Below are 21,605 nucleotides of genomic sequence, written 5' to 3'. Positions count from 1 at the left end.
TCCTTGATGGCATAAAGGATGTCTAACTCATGGTACTGGCAAATGTGTGACATAAATACATGTTTTTGTGTATGAATGATTCCTAGTTATCAACTTATAAATCACAAGGTGACAGACTCAAATGTCTTCAGTCTTCTGTGAAGGACTGATGTTTAGTCTTCCCAGCTGATTTAAGCTGTCACTGCCTCAAGCAGAGAGAAGTGAAATAGGAAAGCATTTCTTCATGCTTTGAAAGATGTCCACCAACTCACCCTGGGACCTTGAATTCTGACCCACACACCCTCCAGTGAGTTGGTCTTGTAGCCCTCATGTCTTCAAATCCCAGAGAACTCTCTCCATTGCTTAAAAGAGTGATAGGATGTCTGTCTCTGTTATACTAAAAAACTAGAGAATGTGATGATTTTATGCCTAAGAAATACACAGCTTCTCCATGGTCTAGGCGTTATCTATTTTCTTTGTTGTTGTTTTTTTGTTTGTTTGTTAGAGAGCACTGAATGTTTTTAAGAATATAAAGACAGATATTGTTTTCCAGGTCTGAGAATGAATAAAGGGGCCATCACCCCTCCACGTACTTCTCCAGCAAATTCGTGTTCCCCCGAAGTGATCCATCTGAAGGACATTGTCTGCTACCTGTCTCTCCTTGAAAGAGGAAGACCTGAGGATAAACTGGAGTGTATGTGTTTCTTCATTTATGTTTTTTATCACAGATGAGGTGGAGGAAGGGCCTGGACATTGACAACCTTAAAGTTGTCCCTACTGTGGTTGTCTAAATTTTTATTAAATAAAGTGACCTTTGTTATTAATAATATTAAAAATTCTTCAATTGAGAATGGTAAAAATATTAAGAATCTATCCATTTTTAAGTTATTATTGGTCAAATTCCATTTATCACTAAGTATTTCTTGAGTATATTTATCAAATGACTTTAAAAAAATGTTGCCCAGTTTGGTAACAACAGTACTGAGGATCTTTTGAGTTATTTTGGACAACAAATGACAGTATCCTTTAAGTTGTTTTGGAAAAAAAAATCATTTCTAGAATGTGAAAAAGTCTTCCCATTAGTCAGAAAGAAGGTTCACTGGACACACTCAGCCTGAGCCTTTTCCTCTTGGATATTTTCCCTGCAACCACTAACTTTCTTTGCCAGAGACATATCATTTCTTAAATGCCAAACAGAAGAGTTTAGTTTATTGGAGTTGACTCCGAATATCATAAATAATTAAACAATAGCTTTGTTTCTTCTGTCATGTAGCAGGCATTTCAGAGAGAAAATTTTTATCTAGTTGAGAGTAAGTGCTCTCTTTAATAAAATACAGTGACTGGGCTCCCTCTGGTGGAAAATTATACTCATTGCCAGGCAGGAAAATATTTGTTCAAATCTTTTTTTTTTAAATGATATTTTTCCATTATAGTTGATTTACAGTGTTCTGTCAATTTTGACCCAGTTATATATTATATATATTCTTTTTCTTACATTATCCTCCATCATGTTCCATCACAAATGACTGGATATAGTTCCCTGTGCTATACAGCAGGATCTCATTGCTTATCTATGTTCCAAATCTTTAAGCCAGTTCATTTAATAATCTATTCTGTCTCCAGACCCCTTGATAAATATAGAGTTGATGGTGCTTTCAGTAATATGATTAACTTGATTATTTTGTATATCATTAAAATGAATGAAAAATTCTTGCTACTGAAATGATAGTAAAGATAATGAATCAAATTTTATATTGCTAAAGTAAATATAGAACATTGTAGTATCTCAGAATTATGATTAGGTAGGGTATGTTAGGTTAAATTTAATAATAACGTTGATAATATTTCTATTTACTAATAAAGTATTTACTATGATTATTTCAGAGTCACACCTGCTTAGGTTATGAATAAACCATATTAACAACATTCTTTAAATACATATTCATGAGTTCTAAGTGTTGAATATATGCATTCCAAGATTTATTTGTATTCCCAAGAACCTACAGAAATCTCTCCCATTCCAAAATACATATTAATGTTTAGTGAATTTCTATTGAAGCAACAGCCAGAGAAAAAGTTTTTTCAGGTGTTATCCAGACCATGTTTAGAATGATTTAAAAATTACAAAGATGAATACCCTTTTCCAGGTCTGAGGATAAAAAAAGGCACCATCACTTCTCCCAAAAACAGTCTTTGTGTTCCAGTTTAATTATTTTTAGGTCAACCCGAAGCATTTTTTTCTTAAGGTAGAATTCCTTAGTGGCACGCTTTTAGTTCTGTGTTTGAATCTGTGAATCAACAGTCTGTCCACAGTTGCAGGGCAGGATGTTAACCCACAAATGATTCAAAACTATTTAATGAATCAAGTCGAACTTGACCTGCCACTTAACTTCCCTCAGTGTTATCAGTCCCCTTTCCCTTTGTTCTCTAAGTTTTCCAGCTCTTTTTTCAAGCTTATACAAGGTTCATCTGCACTTTCCTTCTTCTTAACCATTTCTTCAGAACCTCCTCATAGCTACCTATGAGTAGCTATGAGATTCTTAGGGCCTGGCGTTACTGCTGTGATTTTCACCAGACTCTTCAAAGTAAATGAATTTCCATTTCAGAAGCACAGTAAATTCCAGCTCTGCTGTAGTTCTCTTCTCTCCTGTCCTCAAGTTTGGAGGACCTTAACCTGGTCCTTAACCATTTGGAACTTGCATTTGTTTGTTTGCTTCTTAAATAACAATACTGGCTCTTTCCTATGTCCATTAAATCAGAATCCATTTCTTTCACCCACTTCCTTGGCCATGTGCTTACACATTTTTCTCTTCTATGATTGCACTTTTACAAATACCTAAGACTCATATATTACTTTACTGTTATAGATTCTGAAATATTTTTCAATAAGACTTTAACGAAAAAAAAAAAAAAAGGGAGTTCCTGTCATGGCTCAGCAGAAATGAATTTGACTACTATCCATGAGGACATAGGTTCAATCCCTGACCTTGCTCAGTGGGTTAGGATTTAGCATTGCCATGAGCTGTGCTGTAGATCACAGATGTGGCTCGAGTTGCTGTTGCTGTGGCATAGGCTGGCAGCTGTAGCTCTCATTTGACCCCTAGCCTGGGAACCTCCACATGCTTGGGGTGCGGCCCTAAAAATACCAAAAAATAAAGACTTTAAAGAAATTTAAAGGTAGTTAAATTTAACATACACTTACTTCAAAAACAGTTAAGACCTTCTACATGCAATATATGCTAGAGGAAAGACAATAAGAAAATATTGAAATTAACATTGAAATAGATGTGCTCAAGCACATAATATAATGAATTTTTGCAAGTGAGTGCTTTTTTTGATTCTCAGTTTCCAAGTGCCTAAGCAGAAAGGAGTACAGACATATTGGCTTAGGCCAGAGGTTCTTGAACTTTATCACAGATGAGAATCACCTGAGGGGCTTATGGACATACAGCTGACTGGGCCCCAATTCCAGTAAATGCAATGCAGCAAACCTAGAATGGGGCCTTAGAATTTGCATTCCAGGTGTTGCTCCTGCTCCAGGAACCACATTTTGAGAAGCAATGTTTTATGCAATGAAAACACACACATCCAATCCCACAATCAATCTGATATGACGAGTTGTTTCTTGGAACTGATGGTGACAATATTTGATAGGCTCTTTTACCTAGGTTATTAGATAAAATAATGTCATTGTTTTCAATGTTTATAAAAGGAATATTTTTTCTCCAAAAAATAAAAATAATAGTTTCATGAATCTGTTCAGTGCTTCCTGCCACTTCCAGTCTCCACATTTGTCTTTTCTGCCAGGAACATACAAAATATTTAGAATAAAGCATTTTTTTTTTCATTGAAAGGAAACTAACAAAAGCTCTTGAACTCACCACTGATTACATGGCATTTCTTCAACTTGCTTACTTAATCTTTTAACTCAATCCTAATGCTGCCCTATGGTCTTTGCCAGTCCTGAGGCCTTATCAGGTAGAAGGAGTTTATTCACCTGTTCCCATGGACCCTTCGAAAGTGTGTGTGTGAGTTTGTGTGTATGTAGTTTGCGCGTGCTGAGGTTGTGGAAAAATTCCAACTTTATTTTTGTATTTTTATTTTTTAGGGCTGCACCTGCAGCATGCAGAGGTTCACAGGCTAGGGGTCGAATTGGAACTGTAGCCACTGGCCTACACCACAGCCACAGCAATGCCAGATCTGAGCCGCCTCTGAGACCTACACTGCGGCTCACTGCAATGCCTGATCCTTAACCCTCTGAGCGAGGCCAGGGATTGAACCTGCATCCTCATGGATGCTAGTCAGATTCGTTTCTGCTGAGCCAAGACAGGAACTCTGAGAAATTCCATCTTTATCTCTCCTTGTTGATGTTAGTTACCAGCCACCCTGGTGCATGGATGAGAGAGTCATACAGGGCTGATTGGCCCTTTAAACCCACCACTGCAGTACTTCATGGACAGCCATTCAATACATTCCTCTTCGAATCTCCTTGCACTCCTCAAGTTCTGTGACCCAGCCTCCATCTTACTTCAGCCACCCAGTTTGGTTGAAATACCCCAAGCCATGTATTTCCAAAGACTGCTCTTATTCTAAAAATTGAAACTCAAGTATTTTACTTTGACCACAGCTTATGTTCATTTAACCCCTCATTTTCCTACTTTTACTTTAAATATAGCTTGGACATACTGCTCAAGAACCTGGACTAATTGAATGAATCTCAACTTTAACACTTACTGTCTGAGTGACCTGGGCACATATTTAAAACTTCTTCGGGTCTCAGCTTCCCCACCTGTAAAACTGAGATCATATTAATGTCTATCTTGTATGTTTGCTATGAGAATTAAATGCATAAATAATTACTCAATAGATTCCTTTACATTTATTAGTTCATATGAATGTTAAGTTAAATAAAAGTAAGTTAAGAATTCTTGTCCCCTGGGAGTTCCTTGGTGGCCCAGTGGGTTAAGGATCTGGTGTTGTCACTGCTGAGGCTCAGGTTTGATCCCTGGTCCCAGAATTTCCACATGCCATGGTTACAGCCAAAAAAAGGAAATTTTACTTCTTCCTGAATTGGCCTGCTGCTTTGGGGCCTCTTATTTTTTAAATAGACTGACCCCACAATCCATGATGCCAATCATTCTTTCTCACTTAGCTTCAGATATCCAATTTATTTGCTCATATACTGAGCTGGCAGAGAGTTCACGAAATGAAAATATAAAACTATGGATTATAATTCTGCTAAAAACCTCAGCTGGCCATCAGTGTTTCTCTGGTCATTGACTTTTTCCGGTCACAAGTTAATCTAGATGCTTCGTTGCTTCTAACACCTACCCATTTAATCCTCATCTCACTCAAAAGGGGTGAATTCTTGTAACTTCCTCTCATGTTACCTAAAACTTGCCAACTTCTATACCTGATTTCCCTCTTTCTCTTCTTACTCTTTCTCCCTTTGATAGTTTCCTGTTGAAAATTACAAAAAAGTAAGCCCTTAACTTAGCATCCATAAACTAATCTGCCTCCACAATTTGACCCCAACTCTCCTGGCCAGTCTTAAAATTGTCTTTGACCTACACACATACACACACACACACACACACACACACACAAAAGTGTCCCAGGGGATGTGAATATACTTTTCAATCCTCAGGTAAACCTTGGACTTTTCTATCTTCATGCCTTGGATTATAATATGCATTGGCTGGGGATGTATTTCTTTCCCAGGGAATATCAGATGCAGTTGAGTCTATACTTGAAGCCTAGCTTACATCATGAATCCACTTGCCATGTCTAATTAGATTATTTTGCTCTTCTTTATACTTTCATACTGTGTATAACTTCCCACTCCAGCACCTACCACTTGTGTATGTATGTTTTTCAAAAGATAGATGCTCAATAAATTAGTTAAATGGAATTGTATTAAAATCCATGGATGCTTGACAAGAGAAAAATATTGTTAGTTATTTAGAGTATCAAGTAATACTGAATGTTTACTTTTACTGTAAAATACATGGCATTCACATTTGGGTTACTGTTTATCAAATTAATAATGACTTAACTGGAATAATTTTTAAGTTAGCTTACAGGTACTAAAAATATATCAGTAAAAATCAGCAGGAATTTCCATAAAATAGATAATTGACATGCAGACCATAAAGACTAACCTGTATGTTAAAGTTATTGCTATGTATAGTGTAAATTTTATTTTATTTATTTATTTATTTATTTATTTAATTATTATTGTTATTTTTTGTCTTTGTGCCATTTCTTGGGCTGCTCCCGCGGCATATGGAGGGTTCCCAGGCTAGGGGTCGGATCAGAGCTGTAGCTGTTGGCCTACGCCAGAGCCACAGCAACGCAGGATCCGAGCCGCATCTGCGACCTACACCACAGCTCACAGCAATGCCAGATCCTTAATGCACTGAGTAAGGCCAGGGATTGAACCTGAAACCTCGTGGTTCCTAGTCAGATTCGTTAACCACTGAGCCACCCGGGAACTCCTATAGTGTTAATTTTAGAATTAACTGAAATTTAACATTGAGGAGACCTTAAATATCCTTTAATCAACCTTCCTAAAGTGTTGATGAAAAAACTAAAGCCCAGAAAGTCTAGTTAATTAATTATACTACCATTTTATCTTTCTGTGACTAAAATGTATGATTTTTATTTTGAAAAGCTACTCTTCCTTGTTGATATTATTGTTTCTTTTGTGGAAAAAAAAGGGAGAAAGTGTCACACCATTACATTAGACGTCAAAAACCTTAAGGAAGTTGTTTTCACTTCTGACCTTATGGTTTAGTAGGGCATGAATTACATAAAACAGTAAAAGAATTGTGAGTTAAGGAAATTCTGGGTTAAATGCCTTTTAAAATGTATATTTTCTAATCTTTATAAACAGTTTCCATATTAATATTTTCATATCAATAACATACTACACAAAGGAAAAATGCCAGAGTATTAATAATGGAATATTCAGTGAGAAAAGAGATTGGCAAAATAGACTGGTAAAAACTTGCAAATCTTTTGGAAAAGAAAAAAAAAGAATTACCCTTATGTTGCATAATGTGCCTTTCCCTTTGATCTTTTAACCAAATTCGCGTGTGGGCACATAATTGTTTCTATATAAAGTATAATTGCATGAGCATAAAAATAGAAAAAAAGTGGGTTAAACTAGTTTATAACTTTGTAACAGTTACCTATCTTTAGAAGCTATCCTGTTGACAGAATAATTTTGATATTGGGCTTAAATTATTTTTGCACCTAAAAATCTATATCCTTATATGTTGATTTTAATAATAAGACCTATTTGTTCAATGATTCACTTGACCTTGGAGACTAACTTTATTTTCAAATTCTAAGGGAAAAATAGTCTTATTATATAATGTTTGAGGATAGATATTTATTTTGTCTATATTATTCAAATAGTTTTAAAAGGCAAAGGGTCTGTATGCTTGCCAAACCAAACAATTTTTATTTTCTATGGTGTTAATAACCACCTTTTTTCTTTATTTGATTAGTTTTTCTGTTCCTATATTACTAATTAGTTCCCAAGTCCTCCATCATAAATTCTAATTTGGAAACTTGTGCTTTCCATCTCTTCTCCCATCTTTTCATTACCTTCTCCTTTATTTCACTTGCTGTCTTTCTGGAATCACTATTTGTGGAAGTTGAAACTCCAAGGCAGAACTTTGGGTTATTATTATTATTATTTTGGCCATGCCCAAGGCATGTTGAAGTTCCCAGGCCAGGGGTCGAATCCAAGCCATAGTTGCAACCTATGCCACAGTTGTGGCAACACTAGATCCTTAACCCACTATACCACAGTGGGAACTCCTAAATTACTCTATTTTTAAATTTTCCTATTTTCCAGCTTCTTTTCTCTCATGTCTTCTTTGATATCTGGGACATCTTCTACATTTATATTGCCTTTTTTTTTTTGCTCTTTCTATCATAATTTTAACTTCACAGAGAACCCATTTTGCTGTCAGCATAATCTTTATTTGCTTTTATTCTTCTTTCACCGATTGAAACTTCCTTCTTATTTACAAGGTTCTCCACTTCCCTGCTTTGCTTGTTTCTTCCAGATTAATTTGTTTTGAAATGACTGCTTAATGGTTGTGGGTAGGTGGGTAAGTGGGTGAGGTTTAAGTCTGACTCATTAAAGATGAGGAGGGGACTTACATCTCTCAGTGTTCAGTCTATGCACGCTTTTTTTTTTTTTTTGTCTTTTTGCAATTTCTTGGGCTGCTCCTGCGGCATATGGAGGTTCCCCAGGCTAGGGGTCTAACTGGACCTGTAGCCACCGGCCTACTCCAGAGCCACAGCAATGCGGGATCCGAGCCACGTCTGCAACCTACACCACAGCTCACCGCAACGCTGGATCCTTAACCCACTGAGAAAGACCAGAAATCGAACCCGCAACCTCATGGTTCCTAGTCGGATTCGTTAACCACTGAGCCACGATGGGAACTCCATTTATTTTTATTTATTTTATTTTTTTTTTTAGTCCATGCAATTTGATATAACAACACTTTCTTTGGTGTGGCACCCCTACCGTCAGAATTCCTGAGTATCCTTAGCTCAGAATCACCGTGGCTTGACTGCTATAAAGCTTAAAGATCTGGGTTTCTGTTACGTAGCCAGCTGACATATTCTCAGGAACAAGGTGTGAGGGGTGGTATTTACAGGTCTAAATTCTTTTCAGTAAGATGTTCAGTTTCCCCTTCTATGTAAATTTGTGCCTTCTCTTCACCACCAGCTTAAGTTGATATTTCTCAAGTTTCTAGGTCAATCAACGTATATTGTTCAGCTTCTAAAATTGTGTTATTCTTGTCTCCTTTCATCTTTTCTTTGCACTGGTGGGTTTGTGACTCTTTCATTCCCTACTGTTTACTGTAGAGGCACTTCAATAGAAAGTCAAGGTAAATATGTGTGTTCAGTATTTCATGTTTTGCATGACCCCACTACAATTTTTAATCAGAAAAAGTGACTTATCAATGAAAATTAAAGTCTTGGAGTTTCACTCATCCAGGATCAAAGAAAATTTTATCTTTAATTTATACTTGGTGAGATTTAGACTCTAAGATACATAGTGCTTGGATTTCCCTGGTGGCTCAATAGGTTAAGGATCCAGGGTTGTCACTGCTGTGGCACAGGTCTGATCCCTGGCCAGGGAACTACATGGCATGGGCATAGCCAAAAATACCTAATGCTAGTGTTTAATAAATGTATGCTAATTTTATTATTGCAATTATTATTAACTGAAAGTTCTCCAACTTTATTCCTTGGTGAATTAGCATTTCTAGACAGCCATTAACTCCTCTTAATGTGTTTGGAATTTAATATTTAAAATAAACTAGGGGCGTTCCTATTGTGGCTCAGTGGAAGCGAATGCAGCTGTTATCCATGAGGATGCAGGTTTGATACCTGGCCCACTCAGCAGGTTAAGGATCCAGAATTGCTGTGAGCTTTGATATAGGTTGCAGATCTATACCAGTCGTCTCGGATCTGGCATTGCTGTGGCTGTGGTATAGGCCTGCAGCTGTAGCTGTGATTTGACCGCTACCCTGGGAACTTCCATATGCTGTACCTGCAGCCAAAATGAAAGGAAGTGAAATAACTAGGGCTTCTACTTTATAAAACAGTAAAGTGTTTTCACTCTAATTTTACTGCTTACAACAACTAGAACATTTAAACTCAATATTTTTTAAAAACTCTGTAAGTTTCAGGAAATTATCAAGGCAAGTTGGGTTTGTGGGTCAAATTTCTGGGATCAGGGAGCCAGGCTTTTGCCAGTGTTTTTGAATTGTAAATACTTAGACAACTGAGAAGCTAAGAAATTAAGCAGCTTGGTAGACTGGTCTTGGGGAAAAATCTTGAATTCGAGAGTCTTTCCAGCAGGTATGTGATGGCTTCTCATCATGATTTAAATTTTCATTCATTATGATTGATGATGTTGAGTACTTGGTTAGTATTGATCACTCATATATCTTCCTTTTTTGAAGCACCCACTCAATATTTTGCCTCTTTCTTAACGTTGTTTTATTACTGAGCTGTAGGATTTCTTCATATAGTCTAGAAACAAGTCCTCTGTTAGATGTTTGTGTTCTAAATTTATTTTTTCAAATCTGTACTAGCTTATTTATTTTCATAATAGTGTTTTTTTTCTTTGATGATGAGAGATTTTAATTCTGATGAAGTTTAATTGACCTCCATTTTTAAAAATCATTGATGGTATATATTGGCTTATGTTGAGGTTGTGAAGATGTTTGCCTAAATCTTTTTCTAGGAGCTTCATAGCTAAGTTTTATCATTAAAGTTTAGTATCAAAACAAGTTAAAATTTCAGAGTTCTCTTTTGGTGCAGCAGGTAAAGGCTCAGGTGTTGTTGCTGCAGTGGCTTGTTTTGAGGCTATGGTGGGGCTTGGGTACTTGGCCTGGGAACTTCCACATACCATGCCCTAGGTGTGGCCAAAAAAAATTAAAGTTAAATTTGACCTAGTGTTTATGTCTGGTGTGAAGTAAGGATAAAGATACCTTTGTTTAAATGTGAATATCCATCCAGTTGTCCCATCATCATTCTTGAAAAGAATTTTCTTATCTCATTGAATTGTTTGATACTTGTATATGGATCTTTATCTGTACTCTCTATTTCTCATCCTTCTATTTGTGTGGCCTTTAGCAGTATTTTGCTTGTCTTGACTCCCTTGATTTTTAACAACTCTTGAAGTCAGGTCATGTTAATCCTCCAGATTTGTCCCCCATTTTCAAGGTTGTTTTGGGTGTTCTAAGTCTTATTAATTAATTAATTTATCTATTTATTTTGCTTAATAGGGCTGCACTTGCGGCATGTGGAATTTCCCAGGTTAGGGGTCGAATCAGAACTGCAGCTGCCAACCTACACCACAGCCACATCAACGCAGGATCCAAGCAAGCCTCATCTGCAACCTCTCCCACAGCTCAGGGCAATGCCAGATCCCCAACCCTTTGAGTAAGGCCAGGGATCAAACCCACATCCTCATGGATACTACTCGGATTCGTTTCTACTGTGCCATGATGGGAACTCCAGTCCTTTTTATTTTTATGTAAGTTTTAGAATCAGTATGTTAATATTCAAAACAAAGCTATTGATATTTCTGTTGAGATTGTATCCATTATATAGGACAATATGTGGAGAATTTACATTTTAATGATATAGAATCTTTCAATTCATGGACACAATATATCTTTTCATTTATATAGGTTTCCTATAATTTTTCTCAGTGAAGTTTTATAATTTTTATAATTTTTGCCCAGAGGTCCTGTCCAACTCTTGATAAATTTATCTTGTGTATTTATGGGTTTGGATGCTATTTTAAATGATACATTTTATGTTTCATTCTTTTTCCAGTTCTTCTTTGCACATATGTAAAACTGCAATTGAATTTATAGCCTATTACATCACTTAATATATATACATATGTAAGTTTAAATACTTACATAAATGTTATATAATTTCTTATATAATATGCAATATGTAAGTTAGGTAAGGTCTAATAATTATAGTTACATAAGGTCTGACACTTATATAGGTCTAATACTTATATAAATTCTAGCATAAGATAAAATACATATGATGTATGTTTTAATAGGATACATATAATGTATCAGTTATATAAGTTCTAATATTTATATACATGTTATATAAGTTCTTACATATATTTTCTAAATTATATAAATTTTGGAAATATAGGATTTTATAAATACATAAACATATTAAAGATAGTTTTAATAATCATTTTCTTATATGCATGCCTTTTATATATTACTTCTTGCCTTATGGCAAAGACTAGAATAATCAGTATAATGTCAGGGAGAAATGATAGGGGAGAACATTTTTGAGTTGTTCTTGATCTCAAGGAAAAAGTATTCAATATTTTACTAATAAGTGTGATTTTAATTGAAAATTTTAATAGAAGGTCTTTATCTAGTTGAGGAAATTTTTTTTTCTTATTTTGGTGAGAGTTTTCATCATGAATGGGTATTATATTTTTAAATGCTTTTTTTGGGTATCCATTTGCATAATAACATTTTTTTCCTTATGGAGGTTAATATGGGAATTGTTAACCAATGTTTATATTTTAAAGAAAATTTGCATTTATAGAATAATCCCCACTTAGATTCGATGTTTTATTTTGATTATATGTAGTCAGAGGGATACATAGGGCTTTCTTTTCTTAAAATATCTCTGTCTCAGTTTGTCCTCATAAAATAAACTTTTATTTTCTTAAAAAGTTTTTGGACAATTGACATTATTTCTTCTTTAAATATTTGGTAGAATTCACCATTAGAGAAATCCATGCTTGAAGATATCTTTTTAAAAAGAATTTTTTAAATTATGAGTTCAGTTTCTTTAATACTGAGGTATTAGGATTTATCTATTATTATTGTTCTAGTTTTGGTAAGTTGTAGGTTTCAATAAAATGAGTGTATGTATATTATATGTTATAAAATATATTATTATAGAGAATTTATCAACATAGGAAGAGAGGAAATTAAAAGTCATGGCTTAGGCTACATGATTATTTACAGTTAAAAAAATCCAAAGTTATCAGATACATTATTTGAACATGATTATTTGCAGTTAAAAAAATCCTGGGTAATCAGGCACATTATTTGAATTAGTGCAGTGTGTTAAGGACCCATCATTGTCACTGCAGCAACTTGAGTTCAGTCTCTGGCCTGAGAACTTACATATGCTGTGGACACAGCCAAAAAAAAAAAAAATGTTTAACAATGTCTCTGGATACAAAGTAAAAGTAAAATAACTTATATTTCTATGTAACACTAAAAATAATTTAAAATGAAGTTGAAATATTACCATTTATAATACATTAGAATTGTTAGATACCTATGAATAAATCTTTAACAAATATTTTAAAGAACTCTACCAGAAAACTCTGAAAATTTATTGAGAAAAATTAAAGAAAATCTAAATAAAAAGATTGTATTTTTTTTGCCAACTTAGCATTGTAAAGATTGTTTCCAAACATATCTATAGATGCAGTGCAATCACAGTAGAAATCAAGTTTTCTTGTTTGTTTTTGCTGGAGGGGGGAATTTTTTCTAAATGTTACGTATAAATGCAAAGTCCAAATATAACCCAGGTGATTCTCAAGTTGAACAAAGTTACAGGATACATTTGATGGTATCTCAAGATATTTTTCAAAGGTGTATTATAATTATGGCATTGTACTATTGATGCACTAATAGATAAGTCATTGGAACACAATAAGGAATCCAAAAACTGACCCAAACCTACATGGATACTTGATTTTGACAAAGTTTTGGCACTGGAAAGCAAGCAAAGATTTCCAGTAATAGTATTTGGGTAATTGGATATCTATATTTTCTCATTTTCTCTTGTGAAAAAATCATCCTAAACATAAAGTTCTGACTGAAGGTCTCTCTTGGAATTGCAGTCAGACAGGGTAGAACTAAAAACATTGGGGATCTGGAACATCCTGTGAATGTCCAAAACTCTCTGGACTGGCAGCCCAAAAAAAGGAAACTGAAGAAAACTTAAATATCTTCCAAGTTTAGAATGAATAAAATGTGATATTTTATGCATTGGAATAATATGCAGAAAAGGAATGAATTAATGCTAATTACAGTACAGGTGAAGATTAGAAAGAATATTGAGTAAATGATGCTAAATTCAAAAGAATGCATGTAGAAGTCAGAATAGCAGTTATCTTTGTGTAGGGTAGAGGAAATAATCATGGGGGAGCATGAGAAATGTTCTTTTGCATTGGCAGTATTCTGTTCCTTGATTTGGATTATTGGTTACATTGATCTGTTCATTTTGATAATTTGTTGAATGTTACACCTCTCTCTCTGTAAGTGTAATATTTCAATAATAATAAGTTTATCTTTTTTTTTTTCTTTTTAGGGCCACACCTGCAGCACACAGAAGTTCCCAGACTAGGGGTTGAATCAGAGCTGTAGCTGCTGACCTATGCTGCAGCCACAGCAATGTGGGATTTGAGCCACATCTGTGACATACAGCATAGCTCAGGGCAGTGCCAGATCCTTAACCCACTGAGTGAGACCAGGGATCGAACCTGTGTCTTCTTGGATACTAGTTGGGTCTGTTGCACCAGAATGGGAATTCCCAGTAGTAAGTTTATCTTTAAAACAGTGTTACTGAATAGTATAACTGGTGGAAACAGAGAAACAGGTTAGTTTTTAATTAAAGATCTTTTATCAAATAGAGCAGTTTATTATTGTTTTTAAATGGCGTTGAGGAACACAGAGAATCATTAGGACAAGCAGAGAACCAGATTTGAGGCTACATGTCTAGGAATGATCACCAAATAAGTAGCTAAATTAGACTGTGGGGGGGGGGAAGGCCATCACTGGCTCTCTGTATGCAGATAGAGCACCTTTCAGTGCCAGCACCCCTGACATACACAGGGCGCCAGATGCTCTCTCTCCAATCGCTGCTGCTACTGTGCCTCCCATCACCATGGATTCTGTGAAGCTCCTTTTTTATTGGGTCACTAGCATCTGATTGATCATCTGAGCTTGTGCTTCTGATTGGTGGAGGCTGGATCATGTGCAAAGTCTGTTTTCAAGTCAGGCTAATAAAGAGAAGGTATCTGACCCTTCATCTGTGATAAAGTATGGCTTTCAGAACGTAGACATTTCAGATGCTTCCCCAAATGAATGACAGATACTCCCCCCCACCCCGACATACCCCACTTGTAGGTATATCTTTGAGCTCAAGCTTCCAACAAAATTTATCAATAGGCATATGGCTTCCATTATATCTGAGCTGTGTGAAATAGTTTAGCAGTCATTTCCTCCAATAAGGATTAACAGAGTTACAAGTGTCCTTTGCTCTAAAATGTAATTAGGCTTTTGGAAGTCCTTGTCTTGTTCCTAGTTCTGAGTGATGTGTGAATTCTTGCTATTTATACAGATATTTTTACTATTTTATGCTATACTATAAAATCTTTAAATGCTTAATATCCACATTGTGGAAGTTTTTTTTTTTTTTTTTGCTTTCTGAATTTTATTTTCATTTATTGAGTATATGAAAGAGAACAATTATCATAGTTTGCAAATAATTACATTAAAGTCCTTTAGCCAGCCCAACATCATATCCTTTAATTAAATAGGTATACATTTTCTCCTTACATTTTAATATCTGTAAAGTCTCTTTCCACTTTATAATAAATAGAACATGATGGCTAGCTTGGCAGCATTTTTTTTTTCTTTTAAGTTATATGCAGACTAGTTTTGCATCTTATAAATTACATCTAAGAATTTATGAAACATGAAAATTATTTTAAATATAAAAATAATGTGTTACAGATTAAGGTCATTGCATAATTATGCCTCTTATTTGCAATTTAATATTAAAATTAAGACATCAAAATTCTTCAGGAAATTATACAAACCCAACACAAAACCTCATTTCCACTCTATTTTCACAGCTGTCGCATTCATTTCTGTTTCTGTCACATGGCACCTGCAGCCTCCTGTGTTTCCTGGTGGTATGTGTGTTGTACAGGGACTCCTCAGACCAGTTGTGGACCTCTGTCCTCTTGCTTTTCTGAGCTCCCTTACCACAGAACCAACAGTGTCTTTCCTTACTTGATTAGTTCAACGAAAGAGTCGTTACCCTATGAACTTAATCTCAGATTTAAACAAATACGCCATTATACCCATGATGATTACACATGTTATGTCTTTGCATCCTCTATTAGAAAAATTCCCTTATTTTTCATTAATCTTCCTTTCCCATAGTGCTTAAGGATCAATCAAAGCAATGGCTTATATTTGTGTAGTGACCTATAGCTCTTGACACACAATTGCATGTAGCAGCTCACTTAACTTTCACAACTAATATGTGTCTTATGGCAGGGTGATTATTCTCATCTTAAGATAAAGCAGTGTTTGGCTAAGCTCACATAATAGTGGATGGCATATTCCAAATTATAATTGAATTCTGGATATCTAAATCAGTTTTTTTTTTTCCTATTCTCTCTGTCCTTTAATATTGAGACTCTAAAAGTCTGAACTTCTATTATTTTTGAATTTCCATCAGTCATCTTGCAGTATAAATTTAAGCAAACAATAGTACTTTTTAGTGTTTTCTAGCTAACAAAAGTTGATAAAATTTATATCCAATATCCAGTATTTTTTTTAATGTTTAAATCACCGTTAGCTTGAAAAATGATCCTAACTAATTGCTTTGAGTAGGGGAGGGATTTAATAGTATTTGCTTTCAGCAGAAAATAAATATTAAAGAATATGCCTTTTCCTAGGATTGATCTTGCTCGCCTATAATCTTTTCAACACCTCTTTTATTTCTAGTTATGTTTCGCCTCTATGACACGGATGGAAATGGCTTCCTGGACAGTTCGGTAATATTTCTCTTCAAATTTTCTGTGAAAATTTCAAAGTAGTTTGTTTTGAAAAATGCAATGAATAAATTTATAGCTATTACCATGGAAGACACAATATAATTTCCATGCACTCACACAGCATTTTTATCATCTGACTTTTTGAAAGCAAGTTATCTGAGGAAACTGTTGGTTTTACAATTGTTCTATTGAATACTTGTACAAAAAGTGATTTCTTATACACAGAAAGATAAAAAAAGATTTCAGCCTTGTCTGAATTAAACATAAGAGAAAAATGAGACCATTGATCTAGAAAGAAAATATATATGTGTGTGTGTGTATGTACATATTTGTATGTATATAAAAATGGGATTTGACACTTAGGAAGATATTGAGACTACAAGCAGATTTAAAAGAATTACAAAGTTGATTCAGTCACTTTATCATTTGCCCACTTTTAAAAAGTATCTGTAGACAGAGATGCTATTGAAATAGTTATATTTAAAATTGCTTTGGCCAAATTCCCTTTTTAAAATGTCTTGTCTGATTTTCAGTGCAACTTGCATGCTATCTATAGTTTTAGTTATAAAAATCAATAGAATAAAAATACCATCTCTCTAGAAGTAATAATTTTTTTGTAATATGTACAAAAAAATTGACAGTTTTAAGAGGAGTCATTAGACCCTTAGTTCTCAAAGCAGGGCTTCAGAAGTACATCCATCTCAGGTTTTACCCAAAGAGGTGTTTTCTATTTAACTTTTGTATATTGCATCATTTCCTGTTCTATGAGGGAGATATATTAATAGTAACAAAAGAGTAAGTATCAGATTGTGAAAATTTTGAAGTACATGGGTACATTATAAAACAAGTGTTTTGAAATATTTAATATTGATTAAAGTCAACATTATTTCTAATAATGAGTTTCATCTGATGTACGTCGCTATGGCAGAACTCAAACAGACTTTTACAAGCAAAGCAATGAAGCTGGAGACATATTAATGTGACACTGAGTAAGATAATGGTACATTAGCTTCTCCAGAGAGAGATAAAAACATATCATTCCTACTTAGGGAATGACCACCAGTCTGAATTAATGCCGTGATTGTGGAATTTCTTATGTTAAAGTCTCTCTAATTTTTCAAATGCTATTATTTTTAAGTGCCTAGGAATGTTCAGTTTTCCAATTAGGAATAATAAGCTACATGATACATGCACTCATTTTCTGGTGGCATTTCATGGCTAGGAGTTTAGATTTCTTCTACATATTTCAATATACTTATTGTAGCATTTCTGACTATACTAATGCAAATTATATCTTTAATACAGATTTGATTTATTTAATTTTATTTTTAATTAAATTAGAAGAATGTTTCTTTACTGGGCTTTTAGCCACGGGTTGGCAGCTGACTTGCAAATTCAGTCAAATGCTTTGTTTGGTCTCTGGCCATTTTTTAGTTAATATATAGTAGATAAATAGCAATATTTATAACTGATTTCCCAATATTAAATGATGAGCTAAGGATATAAATTTGTTTATGATTAAGTTAGTCTTTTGTTTTGTAATTAAAGCTCTGGATTCAATTCCTATGTTTTTTTCCCACACAACTTACTACTCCATTATATTTCCTTCCATATCAGGTTGAAATTGTACCTTTTGATATCATTTGTCTTCAAAAGTTGAAAGTTTAGCTGTTCATATATTGGAGACAAAACAAAGGGAAATTAATACTTTGAAAAATGACCACTATGTCTAATAATAGTAATTAATGCTTATTGATCACTTGGTTCCTGATAATATAAATGTGTTTTATATGAGAGCACATTTAATCTTTGTAACAACTCTGTGAACTAGGTGCTATTAGAAAATCCATTTTCCTGTTGAGGAACCTGAGTCATCCAATATCACATGCCTACACTTGTGATTTAGTCCACCACATGTACTTTCTGTTTCTCAAAACATATCCAGAGACTTTACCTTCTTAAATTGCTAAGTTGTATAAGCAAAGATAAGGTATATAAGCAAAGATAAAGTAGCTGGAAGATTGGTTACACACACATACACACACACACACACACACACACACACACACACACACTCTAGCCTCTAATTCCAAGGGATTTGTATTTAAAATTTTTCTTATCTGTAATAAATAAACACATTTATATTTGTCTTTGTTTCTGGAGCAGCCTGTGTTATATAAATAATATTTTCATGATGACATATATGCATGTTGGAGAGAGGGAGTGTAGCTTTCATCAGTTTCTCAGAGGGATCCATGACCCACCCACTCCCCCAACCAGGAAAGAACCTCTTTTACCATATTTTCTTCTTCATTCTATGAATATTAACCACATATATTAGATCAGAGATTTGAGTAGAATAAATTGTATTAATGTAATTTCAAGTTGTATTCTTATTACTTATATTTTAAAATATCATATTATGAAACACCCCTTTAAATTGTTTTATTGGCTAACTACCCTTAAGTAATTAGCATTTATAAAGTATGTTCAGTCTGTTCTGAAGCTATAAAAGAATTAAAATATTAAATAAATAAGTATGAACATAGTGTGTTATTTAGCCAAGCCATGTATATTAACTAACAGTTCTTCAAAGAATTGACAATGAGCAGAATAATGTGAAAATTCAAACTAAAACTCTATCCTCTCATATAATCAACTCTACATGCATTTAGCCTCCAAACCTGACCCTGAACACTCCTCTAGTGGAGTAAATTATACCAATAAATGGCTAAAACAATCTATACACCTTCTCAGTGTATCAGAGTAAAAATAAACCTCTCCTTTCTCTCAGACATTCCCTTCCACCCTTGCACACCTGTTCCCAAGCCACAGGTCAGGATACTCAGTGACTTAAAAATCACATTGTGTAAAACTATGCATGCTCCTACTTTCTTCCGATGCTGCTGTGCAAACAAAAATTTTGTTAAAAATCTTCACCTGGAAGGAACTCTTTCTTTGTATAGTTGTGCCCTCTCCTGGTGAAGATTTCTAGACAAAGTACTAAAGGAATTTCAATTTAGGCTCTTCTTTAATGGATAGTTAGACTTTTAAAATGAGGTATATGTTTACTTTTTATACAAAATTAATCATATCACTCCTTTGGTTTTTGAGCTACATACTGAACAAATCAATTCCTGTCAGTCAAAGTTGAAGGACTTAATAAGACCTTGTATTCATCCTTCTCCTTCCTCTCTCCCTCCCCCTCCCCTACTTCCCCTTCTCCCACAGGAACTAGAAAATATCATCAGTCAGATGATGCATGTGGCAGAGTACCTTGAATGGGATGTCACTGAACTTAATCCAGTAGGTATATGAATGATTTAACGGCTAGCTAAATTCTAGAAGGCCCCTTTCTTTTTCATCTTTTTTTTTAATCCTACGATGTTATTAGCATTTGATTTTATCTTTTGATTACTCTAAATTGCTATTTCTAATTGGAAGCCTTAGTGAACTCTGAACAAGAAAACGTATATGTGATTTTCTGAAGCTCTTAGCAATAGCTTTGCTTTTATTTTTCTTCTGGGAATTAATTCGAATGGTGGTCTGATATATGTAATGACATATATCAGTTGATAATGATAGTGCCAAGGTCATAAGCCATGCCATAAAAAGTCAGAATTTTATGTTTTTTTATGATCTATGATTTTCCTTATGTGGAAATAGCTAAAATATTCATTTTAAAAGAAGATGAGGGAGTTCCCGTCGTGGCTCAGTGGTTAACGAATCCAACTATGAACTATGAGTTTGCAGGTTTGATCCCTGCCCTCTCTCACTGGGTTAAGGATCCAGCGTTGCCTTGAGCTGTGGTGTTGGTTGCAGATGCAGCTGGATCCTGAGTTGCTGTGGCTCTGGCGTAGGCCGGGGGCTACAGCTCCAGTTAGACACCTTGCCTGGGAACCTCCATATGCCACGGGTGTGGCCCTAGAAAATACAAAAAAAAAAGATGAAGTTGAGAAAATGATAATGATAGTTTTTAAACAAATTGTTTAAAGAAATAGTATCTAATAATAAGTACAAGAACATTAAAAAAACCCTCTCATTAAATAGTTCTATATCAAAATTACAAATGATTCAAATGTATATTAAAACACAGGTGATTGGAAACTTTCACTTTGGCCACACGTAATTTTTTGGGGGAGAGTTAATATTAGTGATTTTAGTTTCTCTTTGAAACCAAGTTTAGCAAATTGTACATTAATTAAGTAAATACCAATCAAATTTATTTAAATAGTTTACAATTTATATGAATTCAAAGAACCTATTTAACCACATAAATTCACATTTATGCAGTCCTCAGCATGGTGATGGCATGGGTACGTGGTAGGAAAGCTCTAATAGCATTTCCCTTGCTTTGCAAACTAATGCTGTTAAAGTGCAGCAAAGTCAGTGCAATGCCATGGAAAGGGAAGGCACCGTTTTTACTGGGATTAGGGTTTTCTAAGTTTTAGCTCAGCTGGGTTTTCTTTTGCTTTTTTTCTTTGCGAATGTGGACATGCACATGCTGTGTACATAATGAGTGGCAGATATCATTAACAAAATCACAGTTTGCATGTGGAATAATAAACTAGATAATAACAAGTACTTAACGTTTAAGAATACAGCTTGATTCATCTTAATACGATTTTCACAGAAATCAAAGGACTTCTTATACATTCTGCTGCTTTTTTTGGTTATGGTAATGTCAAACAGCTTTCTCCATTGTACTTAATAACTGTGAATATAATTCATCTACCCATCAAGCCTCTTGTCCTCACTGGAGTAATAGAGGGGAGGGGATCTTTTTCAATCAGCTTTCAAAGCAGGAGGAGGCCTCATCCCATCACAACAAAAAGTATTTGGTTGTGAGGGGCTTGAGAAAAGGGGGATCTGGATGCCCTAGGAAGAGAACAATCTAATTAGGACAGATACCTATTGGAAAATACAAATAATAAACCATGTAGCATTATCTGCCATTTGTGGCTCATACCAGCCAGCCTGCCCTTTCTATGGGTAGCATAAAGCGTAGAGAGTCCAGATAAAAGACTTGCCTTGTGCATTGTATGTGCTGTCATGGTAACTGCCTCATCCCTCCTGATGACTCAACAGCTCTCCCCATTTTAGACACGTGTGTACATTTATGCACATTGTTTTCTGAATCCTGGTGAGTTTGCATGATAAATAAAGAGAATTGTGCACTTGAGGTTAATGGAAGTTAGTAGGGGAGACTAGGATGTCT

The 21,605-nt window shown here is 34.7% G+C and overlaps 1 protein-coding gene across 4 annotated transcripts in view; it reads left to right on the top strand.

Moving 5' to 3' along the window:
- DGKB (diacylglycerol kinase beta) overlaps positions 1-21,605 on the top strand; it is a 708,921-nt gene that overhangs the window by 183,455 nt on the left and 503,861 nt on the right. For all 4 annotated transcript variants that reach the window (XM_047753443.1, XM_047753441.1, XM_047753442.1 and 1 more), the window contains 3 exons: positions 533-673; positions 16,338-16,387; positions 19,619-19,693. In XM_047753443.1, coding sequence (XP_047609399.1) covers positions 533-673; positions 16,338-16,387; positions 19,619-19,693 — 266 coding nt within the window. The remainder of the gene's footprint in view (positions 1-532; positions 674-16,337; positions 16,388-19,618; positions 19,694-21,605) is intronic.

This window comes from Phacochoerus africanus, chromosome 11, assembly GCF_016906955.1.
Source record: "Phacochoerus africanus isolate WHEZ1 chromosome 11, ROS_Pafr_v1, whole genome shotgun sequence".
Taxonomy (NCBI): Eukaryota; Metazoa; Chordata; class Mammalia; order Artiodactyla; family Suidae; genus Phacochoerus; species Phacochoerus africanus.
Note: the sequence above shows the minus strand (reverse complement) of the source record. Positions and strands in the feature narration are given on the sequence as shown.